This window comes from Loxodonta africana, chromosome 3, assembly GCF_030014295.1.
Source record: "Loxodonta africana isolate mLoxAfr1 chromosome 3, mLoxAfr1.hap2, whole genome shotgun sequence".
NCBI classification, from domain to species: Eukaryota; Metazoa; Chordata; class Mammalia; order Proboscidea; family Elephantidae; genus Loxodonta; species Loxodonta africana.
The window spans coordinates 61591022-61606306 of NC_087344.1; the positions used below are offsets into that span (position 1 = coordinate 61591022).

Consider the following 15285-nt stretch of genomic DNA (forward strand, 5'->3'; position numbering starts at 1 on the left):
TCCAAAATTGTGGTACATGGACACATACATGTTTATGCTCCGAGACACTCATACACACTTATTTGAACACACACTATGCACCCTAGGAAACCCTGGTGGCTTAGTGGTTAAGTGCTACCGCTGTTAACCGAAGGGTCGGCAGTTCAAATCCGCCAGGCGCTCCTTGGAAACTCTAGGGGGCAGTTCTACTCTGTCCTATAGGGTGGCCATGAGTCGGAATCGACTCGAAGGCACTGGGTCTTTTCTGGGTTATGCACCCTAACATACACACACACCCTAAGGCCCAGGGGCGCGCAGCCCTACCCGGCCCTCCTCCATCCCCCCTCACCTATCCCGGGCTCCAGCATCCTCCGGGGTCTCCTTCCCCCTGTGCTCCCTCCGGCCCCCCAGCCTGGCCAGGAGGCGGGCCAGGCGGGCCCCGAGTCCCCCGCGCCATTCGGCCATGGCGCGAGCACTGCCCGGGCTGTCAGGGCATCTGAGCGCTCCGGACCTCGGGGGCCACCCGGATCCGTAGTGTTTGCGGAGAAACGCCTCCTCCGGCCCGTCCTCCTGAGCAAACAGCGGCCCCGCCTGCGGCCCGTGCGGGCTGGCGCCCGACCCAGCTGCTGCCGGTGCCCAGGGCCGGGGGTGCGCTCTGCAAGGGGCAGCCCTCCACCCCAGAGGGAGGCCCCGAGATGTGCCCCTGTACCCACGTCCGCTAAAGCCCCTGTTCTGGGCCCAGTCCGCGCTACTTCAGGCTTCTGCAGGTGCCAGAGGCCAGCGGGGTGCAAGCAGCCCCAGACAAGACCTGCGCGAGGTGAGGAGGAGAAAGAAGGGCCTGGGACAGGTGGGGTTGCCGCCGAAGGGGCTCCTTCCGAGAAGGAGGGGCTAGAAATCAGGGGCGGGCCAGTGGTCAGAGGCGGGAATGGGCTTGGCCTGTACAACTGAGTGGGCCTAACCCTACTGTGGGACTGGAAATGGGAAGATAATCAGGATAAGTGACCAAGAGGGACCTCCTTCATATTTGGCAGTTTTGTGGCCTGGAGACCCTGTCCACACTAGGGAAGTCGATTGTCCTCGCACCAGCTGTGCTCTTCATTCTTTGGAGATATATGAGAACATCCTGAATAGGAGAAGTCTTCATAGAACAGTAGACCTGGAAGACAGCATTTAGTCCAATGCCCCCATTTTACAGATGAAGAAACTGAGACCCTGAGAAGAAAAGGGTTAGACAGCAAGGCAGCAGCCAGGATTATAACCTGGGCCTCTTGCCTCCCAGGCAATGCCCTTTCCCACCTAATGCCGCTTCTCTGACTCATAAGTGGGGCGGGAGGAGTGGAGAACGTCTGGCACATTGAGGGGCTCCTCTGGGACTTCAGAGAGCAAGACGATCAGGAGGATCCCAATTCCCCAGCTCTCCTGGCCACGTCTTCCCTGTCTAGTCCCTCTAGGGCCTCCGCCCCTTCCCTGAGCTCTGCACCACCTTGCCCTTTGCCCCGTGTGGTGACTGGTCCTGGCACACAGGGTGATGATATGCTTCTGCGTCATGAGTGGACACTAGCATTCTTGTGTCTCCTTCCTCTCCAGCCCTGCAGGGGGCTCAGCTCCTGGCATGTGCAGAGGGAGGCGCAGGCCCCACCTGTCCCCTACCTGACCACTGCAGGGCTGCCTGCTGAGGAGGCCCTGTGGTCTAGTAGGAATAGTGGCTGTGAGACCAGAAGGTGGTGGGAAGCCACAGAGAAATATCTGGACAGGTGGCTGGAAGAGGGCACGGTGGCCTGTGCTTGGCAGCACAGTTCGCACTTTGCATAGTCCTGGAGAGCTGGACTTGCCATTGATGAGCCTGTCCCAGGCAGGCCCCAGACAGGCAGTGGAACCCAAATCCAGCCTTGACTTAGCTGACCACAGGCACCCACCCCATGCACGGCCAACAGAAGATCTTCTCGGCTGTGTCCCTTGACCTGCTCTCAGGTGGCGCATGAGGTTTGGCAAATACACACTGGCTTCCCCCTCCACTGTTGAAGCTCAGGAGGCCTTGACTCTTCATAGAGAAAATCCTTTAATTGCTCACCCCTGCCCTCTCCCCAGAGCGGTCCTGGCACCACCGTTCAGGCTGCCTGTCCTTGCTTTCTCTGGGGTGAGGAGGACTCCTTGTCCTTGTCCTTGTCCTTGTCCTTGTCCTTGTCCTTGTCCTTCTCCTTGTCCATGTCCCAACCCACCTTTCTCTCTGATGGCTCCCCCACAAGATCTAGTGCCCCCCTTGGCCAGCAGGCTAGGCAGGTGAGGGAGGCCAGGGGCAGGTGGGAGTGAGTGAGGCTGCAGGGCTGAGGGGCGTGCAGCTGGTGGTGCAGCTTCAGGGGAATGTGCTGGTTGAAGCGACTTGAGCAGACGCTGCACTGGAAGGGCCGGGCCCCTGAGTGCAGGTGCAGGTGGGCCTTGAGGTTGCTGGAGCTGCTGAAGCGCTTATGGCACAGCTGATTGGAAGAGACAGAGGTGTCATCTGTGTCCTCCGCCTGGCTCAGGATCTCTGCTCTCTTCCCCATCTTGGTAACAGCCCCACCCACCTCTTTGTCAATGAAGGCCCAACAGCTTTCACCCACTGATTCATTCCTCCCTGAGGCCCACAGTGCCTGGCATCTTGGAGCCCAGCAGATGAGTATAGTATCCTGGTTCTTTGACTCCCTGTGAGACCTTATATAAATGACATCTCCTCTCTGAGCCCTGTTCTCCTTATTGATAACAAATGACGATTAATACCTAACCCCATAGGTATGGTGGACTGAATGAGATCATCACGCAGAACCCAGTTTGCAGGGCTGCAGCATCAGTGAACATAAATAACATTATGTCCATAATTAACTGGGTGTTGCCACAGGCCAAGCATTGCTCAACCCCATGTACATCTATGGTCTCATGTAGTCTGCCCCAGGACCCTATGACTAAGTACTAGTACAACTGATTACAGTGAGAAAACAGAGGCCCAGAGGAGTGAGGCCACCAGTCCAAGGTCACACAGCAAGTCAGCGTCCGAGCTAGGATTTGAACCCAGGAAGCCTGACTCTGCAGCCCAGACTGACAACCACTACTCTGCCTTCATATCCACCACTGTAAAATGGGTGTAGAATCTCTGTCCTTCTGACCTCCCAGGCTTCTGGTGAGACTCAAAGAGGGAGGGAGCTGATGTGGATCTAAGGGTCTTTCCATTTGGTACTTTGAGTACATTATGGCATCGACCCTTCTAGAAACCCTGGGAGGTAGGTAATAGGTATCCACTCCCAAGGGACCCCCCCACCAACTTCCCCTGACAGACATACATCTCTTTTCCTCCAGGCCCTGGGAGTGACCTCCAATATCTCATCCCGGCACCTCCAGGCTGAGAGGCGTAATTTTCACCTCTCCACTCCCCGCCCCTTTCAGCTTCCACTTGTTCAGGAGGACTGGGGGTGGAGGCTACTATGTGCGGTCACTCAGGGGCCTAGAACTCCTCAACCGCTGTGGGAGCACAGGGGAGGGGAGGAAGGTCTCACCGGGCACTGGTGGGGCCGCTCCCCGGTGTGCACCAGGTGGTGCTTCTGTAGGTGGGCCAGCTGGGTGAAGCTCCTCTTGCACAGGGCACACTGGAACGGGCGTTCCCCGCTGTGCACGCGCAGGTGGACCTGAGGCCAGTGTGGGCAAAACGCTGCTAACTGCCCAGAGCCCTGGGCAGGGCTGGGATCCTCTCCAAATCTCTACCCAAGTCCCCACAGGACCACTTTGGACATCAAAGCCTCTCTGTCCCCTTTCCTTTCTGTACTCCACTCAGGGCCTCTCTACCACCCTCCAGGGCACCCTACTCTTTATGCTGCCCTGTGGGAGAGGACATAGGACATAAGGAGCACCCCGGGTACATCCCGGAGCAGTGCTACTCAAAGCGTGGTCTACAGGCCAGCAGCATCTGCACCACCTGGGAGCTTGTTAGAAATGCATCTTCTCAGGCCCCACCCCAGACCTGCTAAATCAAAATCTCAGGGTGGGGCTCAGGAATCTGCATGTTTACTACCTTTCCAGAGGGTCTGAAGCTTATTAAAGTTTAATACCCCAAGAGGATCTGGTAGGGTTAAGTCTCCCAATAACCATAATTTTTCCTCAACTTCTTTTTGTGGATACCAGCTTGAGCATAGCTTCTTGACTTCACTAACACACAGAGATGTACCCATGATCGCCCTCTGCTGGGTGATGCTGCTGATGACGCCCACAGCACAGGCACTGATGTGTAGGATCCGGTTTGAAAAAGGGTGGTTGTCAGGTCTGTGGTCTAGACTCACTGAAACCTACACAATCCCCCATCTGACCGTCAATAAAGTAAAGCATACACTTGAGTGTGTATCCAGAAACGTTGGCTGTCGAGGAAAGGGCTTTGCCCTAGACCTTGGGAGATTGAGGTCAAGGCCTAACTCCATTATATCAAAGTAACCTTGGGCAAATCCTCCCCATTGGGATCCTCAGTTTCCCCCTTTTTTTAACTTAAATGGGATGATCTCATAGGCAGCCTTTTGGGGTGGAGAGGACACTTTGTGGCCATCTAATCCTATATTGCCCCTCTACAGATGAGGAAACTGGAGCCCAGAGGGGCCAAATGAACCATCCAAGGTCACACAGCCCGAGAGGCTACCCAGGAGTTCCTTCTGGCTTTAAGGTCTCTGATTTTAAAAGCAAGACTGGGAGGAGGGTGAGGGGTGATTGACGGGTGCTGAGGGGAGCAGCCGTGCCCAAGAGACAGATACCTTGAGGTTGGAGAGCTGCCCAAAGTTCTTGCTGCACACGTTGCACTCGTACAGGATTTTGCCATTCTCTTTCTTCAGTGGGTAGGGCAGGGCTGCGGTGCCCACTCGGGAGCCTGATGGGGCCCGCTTGGCAGGAGCCATCATGCCAGGACGCTCCAGCCCTGAGGAACAGTTCTGGGCAGCTCCAGGGCCTGGATTCTGGGCCTGGGAGGGCAGGGTTTGGCCAGAGGCTTGGAAGGCTCCTGGGTCAGGAAGCAGGGTCTCCCCCCAGGTGTTGTGGTGCCCAGGCTCATTGGCAGTCATCGGCAAGCTGGGCACAGCCCTGGTGGGGCAGGAAGTGCCTTGGGGCAGCAAGAAGAAGTGGGGGTACTGGACAGAAGGGAGGGCCCCATAGGGGAACAGGTAAGGTGGAGGCAGGAGAAGTGGGTATGCAGGGTAGAAGGGGTGGAGGTGAAATGGGAGCTCCTTGGAGGTGGGGGTGGGAGAGGGGCAGGGACAGAAAGCCAAGGGGCTGGAGCTCTTTCTAATCTGCCAGGGAGTTGGGGAAGAGCTGTTGCAAGGAGGGGAGGATGGGCAGGGGGGCCCCTCGCCAGCTCTTTCCAGCTGATTTCCCATCTTTTCCCTGCTGGGAGGGTACTTGGCTGTCAGTTTCTTGCCATTGGTGGAGCTGGCCTGCAGCCGTGGTGGCTGGTAGTCTGAGCAGGAAAGAGAAGACAGGTCAGGGCCCCACAGGCTGGGGTCAGGCTCTGCTCCCCATCAAACCTGCCCAGCTCAGCTTGGGCAAGAACGCTTCGCCTCTCTGGGCTTCAGTCTCCTGGTCTGCAATTGCACAGCAAGTGTTTCTGTCGTGCTTAGCAATTTCAGGGAGAGGAAAGATTCGAGAAGCCTATTAGACATCCAGATGGAGGAGTCAAGTGGGCAGCTGGACGGATTTGTCTGGAGTTTAAGGGAAAGGTCTGAGCTGGAGACATGAATTTGGGTGCCATGGATCTGGATGAGATCACATAGATCTGCTCTGTCCGAAACGTTAGCCACTAGCCATATGTGATTGTTTAGATTTAAATTAATTAAAATAAGTGTAATGACAAATTCAGTTCCTCTGTCACAGTAGCCACATGCAAGTGTTCCATAGGTAGTGTTGGGCAATGCAGGTATAGAATGTTTCCACCTTTGCAGAAAGTCCTATCAAAGAGCACTACTCTAGAAAAGGGAGGAGAATAGACAGCTCTGGACTGAGTTCTGGAGCCTGCTAATATTCAGGAGGTAAGCAGAAGAGGAAGAGTTAGCAAGGAGACTGAGATGCGACAGCCACTGAGAGAAGAGTAAAACCAGGAGTGATATCAAGTAAAATCCTAAAAGGAAAAGAATACTAAGAAGCAGATCCATAAACATTGTCTCACTGGTCCTCATTTTTTCATTCAGCCAACTTTCCTGAGCTGTTCTGCTCTGTGGGCTGTGCTGGGGTCCCAGAAATAAAGGACACAGAAAGATAGTCCCTGACCTCCGGGAGGTCACAGTTGCATGAGAAAATGGCACATCGCAATACAACAGACCCTGGAACATGGGTGTAGGTAAGTCCTACTTTTATAGATGAAGAAACTGAGGCCCAGAAAAGTGTAGTGTTGTGTCCAAGGTCATTGAGCTAGAAAAGGCAAAACCTGGATCCCAATCCAATTCCCTGACTCCCAGTTCGATACTCTTATAATAAGGTCCCCTCTAACTCCAACATTCGAAGCAGACAAAGTGCCATCCCAACCCCCATGACCACTTATACCTGCTCCAGTTCCCATACCATGCCTGAGAAAGCCACTGTCCACCCCTCTGGCACAGGTGTCACCACCTTAAAAGCCCCCTGCACCCCCAGGCCAGAACTCCAGGCCAAAACGTAAAAATAAAGTATGCCTGAGGCTCTGTTCTCACCAGTGACACTGAGTCCCCTCCCCCTCCGGTCCCTAGAACTAATAGTGCCTCCCACCTCCAGCCTGCACCAAGATGCAGCCCCATGCCCTGGGCTTACTCATGCTCAAGACTTCGTCTCTGAGACCTTGCAGGGCTGTGCCCAGGGGTGCCGGCTGCAGGGTGCACAGGTATAGATCCAGGCCCTGGGGACAGGCCAGCAGGGCAGACCTGGCTGGTGCCAGTGGCAAAGGGCACAGCCAGTTGGCACAGGATGGGCCATGGATATTCACTGTGTTTGTGTCTGGCAGCGGCCTGAAGGCTGAGGAGACCTGTAGGGCAGAGGGCAAGGGGCTTGGGGGCTGGTGGCTGCAACTTCTGGGTCACTGGAATGGTATGCCTCTAGTTTGGTTTCCAAAGGGAGAAGAAAAACCGAGCCCTCACCACCACCACTATGTCTGTCACCCTTCCCCCATCCAAAAACTTCTCTCTCTAAGGACTTTCTCACACCCACCAAGAATTTCATGCCCCTTCCCCCCAGGACCTCTCATCTAGCCCTACCCCATCCCCCACCATTCCTTACTTCCCCGGTCCCATCATGACTTAGATCATCTACTGTGTTTTGAATGGAGCCAAGGCAAACTTGGGGAAAATTCTCATTCAAGATTGTGAATTCCACAGGATGGTCCTGAGTCCCTCTCCTACCAAGGCCATGGCTATATCAGCCAAGCCTTCTGTGTGACCCTGCCCCATCTCACTCCCCATAGGAGAGTCTGGGCACCTGGGGCATGGGGGAGGGTCTCTGTCATCTCAAGGGCACATCCCCATGATGTGCCTGGAATAATGGGTGCTCAGGACCAGGGGAGAATGGGGCTCCAGGCCCCTTCAGACATTCCCCACTTCCTTCTAACCTCTCTCTTACCACAAGCAGCCTGGCCTCAAGATAAGGCAGAGACCCCACCTTACCTGATCCCCTTGGCAGAACTGGAAGTCCAGACTGGGGGACAGAGAGCTCCCTGTCCCCCCTAGGTACTTGGGCTTGTGGCAACAACCAAGTTCTGGAGCTGAGTTCCCCTTCATGCCCCTACTACCTGCTGGGAAGTCAGTCACAGGTGAGCAGTGAAGGATCCTCTGTATAGCAGACCTGGGTTCTAGGGCTACCTCTCCCACTAACAGGCTGTGTGGCCTAGGGCCAGCCACTTTCCTCCTTGGCTTCAGTTTCCCTATCTGCAAAATGGGAGAGTTGAATTGCTTGATGTGTAGACTCTCTGTGCTGACATTTAAAAGCCAATGATGCTCTTCTGGTGGGTGCAGAAAAGGGATTGACTGATGACTAGCCAATCAGAGGTGAGGCACTGGCCTGATGCCCATCCCTGGGAGAACCAAGAGAGGAGAGAGGAAAGTCCTCATAGGGGTTACTTCCAAGTGAGCTCAGAGATCTGAGGGAGCATTCCAGATTTCTTCAGAGCTATAGGGAACTGAGAAGCTCCCTCCTTGCATGCTGGTAGAGGTCTATGACTCTACCAACCAAAGGCTCCCTGCCAAGAGGAACCCTAGTGTTCTGCTACCCAGGCTGCCTCAGGCTCAGCTCTCTTGCCAGGGAGAAGGCCTTAGAGAGTGGGCAGACACTTTGCAGGTGTCCCTGACTGGCCCTCTCGCTGATCAGGAAACCGCCCTGAGTTCTCAGCTATCAGCTCATTTATCACATCACTTCTCTGCCATGTTTCAATTAAGGCCACACGGCACAGGGATTATCTCGGACGTGCAAATATCCCAAGATTCCTTCCCCTCCTCCTCACCAATCGCTGTTCCCTCCTTAACCTCCAGTGCCCCTCACACCCAGCATCCCCTCACTCCAGTGTCTCAGCCCTCCAAAACCCCTTCTCCTTTTGCTTTTTCCTGACTCCTCCCAACCCTAGCTAAAGTTCTTAAAACGAATACCACCACCCTAAAAGAACCACCTATGTGAGGGCCTTCACCTGATTCTGCAGCAGTCCTCTCTGGCTGGGGAAGGAAGGAGGGTGGGCAAGTGGGCAGCAGCTGTCTATGACTGAGGCCCCAGTGGGTGTGAGTGGTGACAGGAAGATGTTACATTTGAAGTTGCTGCAAACAGAAAGGAAGAGAGGGGTGGGTAGGCAGACTTTGGGGCCCCGTGAGTCCTAACAAAGAGGAGCTGCCTATCCAGGCCTTACCTACCTATGGCAACTCTATAGGACAACTTGCTGCTTTTTGGACTGCAGTGAACTGGGGCTACTTGAATTTCTGAGTGTTGGAGTGGAATATGGGAAATATCTCTGGTTATCAGAGAGGCCATATAGTTGACCAGGAAAGGGACAGAGCAGGGCTCAAAGGCTGGAGCTGGGGTCCTTCTGGGGATGTGGATCAAGCTGAGATAGAGGCAGGTAGTGATAAAGCCAGGGAAGACATGATAGTGATAAGTGGGGACAGGAACAGGCAGAGACAGAGAAGGCAGAGATGGTTGCAGACAGGGACAGGAACAGGCCTAGACAAGAGCAGCCAACATAGAAGGATTTGGGGTCAGATGAAGAATAGAACAGGGATCTAATGTCACAGAGCAGAGGCCAGGATACAGACTCTTCCTCCTTATTGTTCCATCTCTGATCTCCCTATCCTCTTCTATCATCAAACCCAGAGAGAAATCTGAGGCCCAGAGAGGGCAAGAGATAATTCAAGGATACAGCAAGATGGGTGTAAGGCATGACTAGATGCCTCAAAAGGGAGGCCTCATAGGCCAGAAGTGGCTTCTTAGGCCCCATTATTCCTTTGAACAGGAGAAGGTACATCACCCCCAAGGCCACACACAAATTCTACACAAACAGTGTGTCCAAGTCCCACAGCATCCAGACAGTGTGACACAGTGCTAATCAGTCCCCGAACTCCACCCCAGTGGCCTGTAGCACCCAGGGGCATCTCTGATTCTCCATCTTGGGGAACATCTCCAACATATTGATGATGCTCTGCCAGTTCAGCCCCTGGAGCTAGTCCTCACCTCCAATGTAGCCTCCATATCTTCCTCGTAATTATTTGTCCATGTAACTGACTCCTACATATCTGTATCTCAAGTACAGTGACCACTGTCTACTCATCTTTGTATCTTGTGTAGACATTTGCAGGGTTGTTGGATGCCCAGTATGTGGACTTTTCCCCAACATGAGTCTTGAAGGGAGCAGAGAGTACCTCCCACTACAAAAGCTAAAATGGCCAGATGCTTCATTCCAACCTCTCCTCCTCCAGCACAGGACGTGGGGACGTGACATGGACTAAGCCAAACAAATGTCCCTGCCCAGACTGTGGATCAGAAGCAGGCCAGTGGAGGCTCCACTCTGAAAGTGGCGGTAGGGCCACATCTGGCTCCCAGGGCGGCAGAGCAAAGGAGGGGGTCCAGAGGTGGCCACAGAGTTCTTGCTGGACTGGTCCTGGGGTGTGATCTTGGATGTGATCTTGGCTGCTGCAGCTTCCCTTAATCCAGACCATTCTCTATGCCAGGCCCTATGGCCTTCCCAAACTTTCTGTGAACTCCTCCAACATATTCTCAATAAATTCCTTTTCTGCTTAAATCCTCCTGAACTGGTTTCTACAGCTTATAAATAAGAATGTTGCATTACACATGCCCAGAATAGACAGATGAAGCAACGGAGCTCAGCGTGAAATATTCCAAGGATCAGAGTAAAGAGTTATGTTTACAGATTACTTATTGTGTGCCTGGCACTGTACTAAGGGCTTCAGAAGCTTTAGCTCACTTAATCTTCACCTCAAACCTGTGTGGTTGGTTCTATTATTCCCACGATGAAGCAAAAGAAGCTCAGGAGAAAGTAAGCAACTGACTGAGAGCCATACAACAAGTAGCCAAGAACTCTCTAGTGCCCAACATCAGACTCCTCCGTCTCTTGGCAACGTCAGCCCATCCCGCTACCACACCCACTACTTCATTTCTGACCTTCATGCTCCCTCTTCCAACGTACCATTCCCAATGCCTAGAAGAAGACTCCTCAGCCTCCCTCCCCTTTCCCAGCTGCCTTTCCCTTATCTTTTAGATTAATGGAGGGGCTTCCCTCCATCGGGGCACAAATGGATAGCACTTCTTGCAGTCTTGATCCCCCAAAGCTCCACTTCCCAAAAGCTAGAGCCCTCCGAGACTCCCAGGCCATAAGCCTGCCTCCTCTACAGCCTTGTTGGGAATCCCAGGGATGCGAGGGCCTAGCTGGGCAACCAGGGAAGTTTCCACCCACACCTCCAAAGAGAATCCTCACACCCCTTTGGGTTCCATCTGCCAACTCCACCCGCTCCTGGCATCACACTCTGCTCCTAACTCTCAGACATACCTGTACAACCGCTTGGTTAGAAAAAGGGAAATGGCCTTGGAGACTTCCAAGTCTCCAATCCCTGAAAGTCCCCTGGCTTGGCTAGTAAATCCTGGGAGGTGGACTGAGAACACAGTTCGCAGCAGGAACAGCCTCTACCCCTTGCTCCCACCTCCTGGGCCCTTGCCAGGTCCTCTGTCTATCAGCCTCCAGGTCCACTGTGATGTCACAGGCCCAAGTATGATGTCGCCACAGTTGGTGGCACCAGGGAGCCTAAGATGCCTGAACCCAGCTGGAAGACTTAGACCAAAGAAAGTCCTTGATGACCAGGGTGGATTGGGAAGTGCTCCTGGAGGGGAATCAGAATTAAGCTGCCCCCCAGGGGTGAGTGGGAGACTTTAGGGAGGGCTCCGACAGGGAGGGCCATCTAGGGCAGGGGCTAAGGGCTGGAGTAGTGTCTGGGGATCCTTAGGCTCCTGGTGTTCATCCCACACGTACTTTTTACTTTTTTTTTTTTTTAATTACAAAGTAACACACACTAGTGGCAAACATTTCAAACAAGACAAAATGTAAAAATTTAAAAAAGGAAGCTTCCCCTCCCTCACAATTTCCCAGGGGTTAATGTGAACTGTCTGGTGTATATCCTTCCAGACATTTTTCTAGAACCAACAAGCAGTCAAATGGACTTTGAAAGTTTTGTTTCCACACAAAAACGGGATTACACGATGTATACTGTTCTGCAGCTTTTTCTATCCAGCAATCTACTGTGGCCATCATTTCCTGCAGGAACGTACATATCTAGGGCCTGCTTTTTCCTGACTATATAGTGTTTCATTACAGGGATGCACGTAATATGTAGCAGTCCTGTACTGGACTCTGATTTTCCCCTATTCCACACACACTGGAAAGGATCTCCACGGACAGTATGCAGTGTGGTTAAGAATATTAGCTTTTCTGGATTTGAATCCTAAGCTGTGTGACCATAAGGCAAGTCACTTAACCTCTCTGTATCTTTTCCTCATTTGTCAAGTGGAGATAAGAATCATAAAATAGTTACTGTTGAGTTGGTTTTGACTCATGGTGACCTCATAAGTGTTAGAGTAGAACTGTACTCTGATTTTCGCTGATTTTTCAGAAGTAGATCACCAGGTCTTTGTTCCAAGGCACCTGTGGGGGGACTTGAACCTCTGACCTTTGGTTAACTATCGAGTGTGGTAACTGTTTGCACTACCCAGGGACACCCAGGGATAATAATAGTGCTTGCTTTATACGATTGTTTTGAAGATTCCTCAGAATAATTCACATAAAGCCTTTGTGCCTGGCACAAAGCAAGCACTTGACAAATGTGGGTTAGTACAGTAAAACCTACAAAAGCTGGAACCTGTGTAAGATGGAAACCCATCACAGAAGGAAAGCTCAAATATTTTCCACTAATAGAGAGCAATAGAAAAGTGTTAAGGCTGTGCTCTGTCAAAGGCAGAAAACTTTTGAGACCCAGAAAATCAAGGCAATCCTATTGAGTTCCAGCTCTCACAGGTTTCACTGTATTAACCTTGTGACTCAACCTTGGCCTAGTTAGGCAAGTATCTGCAAGTCGGCTTCCTAACAGTGTCAAAATTGTGGTGAGTATTCCTAGCTCACGTTGGAGGACCAGCACCCTTGAAGGAATTAACGACATTCAGCTGTATTGCTTTATTCATTAATCCCTGGTTCGGGACCGCTACCCTCATCCAATGAGGTCTTGCCATCCCAATCCACACACCACAATAACAGTAGCTCTCAGCATTTGCACCCTCACACGTGCCAGGAACTGCACAAAGCACTTCAATGTGCTTTGTTTCACTCAACCAGCACAACAACCCTGCAAGGTAGATGCCATTATTCCCATTTTACAGATGAGAAAACTGACAAAAGGAAAGGACTTGCTCAAGATCACAGGACCCAAATTAGGGCTGTAGAGTCCCGGAGGCGGAGTGCTTAGGGGAGAATCGTTGGAGGGTGGCCTGTGTGAGTTGCTGTTGTTGTTAGGTGCCATCAAGTTGGTTCCGACTCATAACAATCCCATGCACAGAAGGAAAGACTCCCCAGTCCTGCACGATCCTTACAATCGATGCTATGCTTGAGGCCATTGTTGCAGCCACTGTGTCAGTCCGCCTCGTTGAGGGTCTTCCTCTTTTCTGCTGACCCTCTACTTTACCAAGCATGATGTTTTTCTTCAGGGACTGATCCCTCCTGACAACATGTCCAAAGTATGTGAGACACCCTTGCTTCTAAGGAACGTTCTGGTTGCATTTCTTCCAAGACAGATTTGTTCGTCCTTTTGGCAGTCCATGGTATATTCAATATTCTTCGCTAACACCACAATTCAAAGGCATCATTTCTTCTTCCCTCTTCCTTATTCATTTTCCAGCTTTCACATGCATATGATGGGACTGAAAATACCATGGCTTGGGTCAGGTGTGCCTTAGTCTTCAAGGCAACATCTTTGCTTTTCAGCACTTTAAAGAGGTCCTTTGCAGCAGATTTGCCCAGTGCAATGCATCTTTTGATTTCTCGACTGCTGCTTCCATGGGTGTTGATTGTGGATTCAAGTAAAATGAAACCCTTGACAACTTCATCTATGTGAGGAAGGCCACAAATGAGGCACAATAGAATCTAGGTTCCTTTCAGGGGCTGAAGAACTCACTGGAAAAATCAAGAGGGGCAGAGGCCTGAATTAAGGGTTGGGGAAATGCTGTGGAATTAGCATCTGGCGCTCTGAAAGCACCCCAAGAACCTACCATTCATTAATTCACTCATTCATTAACTCAGTCACATATTTCTTTTTCTCCTTTTTGTTTTTGTAGTACTTTAGATGAAGGTTTACAGAGCAAACTGGTTTCTCATTAAACAATTAATACACATATTGTTTTGTGACATTGGTTTGCCAACCCCACAACATGTCTGCACTCTCCCCTTCTTGACCTTGCGCTCCCCATTACCAGCTTTTCTGTCCCTTCCTGCTTTCTGGTCCGTGCCCTTGGGCAGGTGTGCCCATTGAGTCTCATTTTGTTTTATGGGCTTGTCTAATCTTTGGATAAAGGGTGAACTTCAGTACTGAGTTAAAAGGGTGTCCGGGCGCCATACTCTTGGGGTTCCTCCGGCATCTGTCAGCCCAGTAAGTCTGGTCTTTTTCTTTTTTTTTTGTGAGTTAGAATTTTGTTCTACATTTTTCTCCAGCTCTCTCCTGTACCTTCTATTATCATCCCTGTCAGAGCAGTCGATGGTAGTAGCCAGGCACCATCTAGTTGTGCTGGACTCAGTCTGGTGGAGGCTATGGTAGTTGTGGTCCATTAGTCCTTTGGACTAGTCTTTCCCTTGTGTCTTTGGTTTTCTTCATTCTCTCTTGCTCCAGACGGGGTGGGACCAGTGGAGTATCTTAGATGGCCACTCACAAGCTTTCAAGACCCCAGACGCTGCTCACCAAAGTAAGATGTAGAACATTTTCTTTATAAACTATGTTATGCCAATGGAGCTAGATGTCCTTCAAGACCATGGTCCCCAGCCCTTGGCCCAGTCGTTTGGTCCCTCACGGAGTTTGGAAGTGTCTATGAAGTTTCCATGACCTTGCCTTAGATAAGTTTTGCTGACTTCCCCAGCATTGTGTACTTCTTACCCTTCACCAAAGTCACGCCTTATCTACTGTCTCGTTAGTGTTTTTCCCATCCTACCCCTCCTCTCCCTAGTAACCATCAGATGTTGTTTCTTTCTGAGTGTAAACCTTTTCATGAGTTTTTACAATAGTTGTCTCACACAGTAATTGTTCTTTTGTGAGTAACTTAATTCACTCAGCATAATGCCCTCGAGATTCATCCATGTTGTGAGATGTTTCACAGATTCATCATTGCTCAGTCACATATTTCTTGATTGCCAACTATATTGAGGCATTGAGCTAATTGATAGTTGCTGGGGATATAGCAGTGAACATGACCTTGGAATTTATATTTTACAGTCCAGCCAGCAGAAAGCTTACTGGTTGTTGCTGAAATATAAAGCTGTCTGCAAACATAAGGGCTTATTATTATCAGAGTAGGGTTTGGAGAACAAAGTAGAGCCAGGAGGTGTGGCTAGCCCATGCAGTAAGAAAGAGGCAATGGAACCACAATCAGAAGCCTACTTCCTCCCTGAAAACCTCAAAGACTTCTTCAACCCATAACCACTGCCACCTCCAAACTTGAGGCCAGCCAACTGCTCATTCAGAGCAAAGGTCCAGGAGCTCTGTCATGTGGATGATTTTGAAGTACACCAGATAAGGACTCCAGGCCAGGAAGGTGCTTGGGCCCATC

At 51.4% G+C, this 15285-nt stretch overlaps 2 protein-coding genes across 3 annotated transcripts in view; both read right to left on the reverse strand.

Annotated features, from left to right (window-relative positions):
- The window catches only part of CRYBG2 (crystallin beta-gamma domain containing 2), a 29842-nt gene extending 24922 nt beyond the window's left edge, over positions 1–4920 (reverse strand). For both annotated transcript variants that reach the window (XM_064281506.1, XM_064281507.1), the window contains exons 1-2: positions 4743–4920; positions 3507–3635 (exon numbers count right to left, since the gene is read on the reverse strand). In XM_064281506.1, coding sequence (XP_064137576.1) covers positions 3507–3635; positions 4743–4807 — 194 coding nt within the window. In that variant the 5' untranslated portion in view covers positions 4808–4920. The remainder of the gene's footprint in view (positions 1–3506; positions 3636–4742) is intronic.
- Positions 440–3453, reverse strand: ZNF683 (zinc finger protein 683). The gene has a single exon (XM_064281523.1). It carries the CDS (start codon positions 2520–2522, stop codon positions 2088–2090), a length of 435 nt encoding a protein of 144 aa, XP_064137593.1. The 5' UTR covers positions 2523–3453; the 3' UTR covers positions 440–2087.
- Positions 4921–15285: the final 10365 nt, after the last annotated feature.

What these genes read in the sequence shown, in the direction of transcription:
- ZNF683 (XM_064281523.1), bottom strand. Translation starts at nt 2,522, where the DNA reads ATGGGGAAGAGAGCAGAGATCCTGAGCCAGGCGGAGGACACAGATGAC.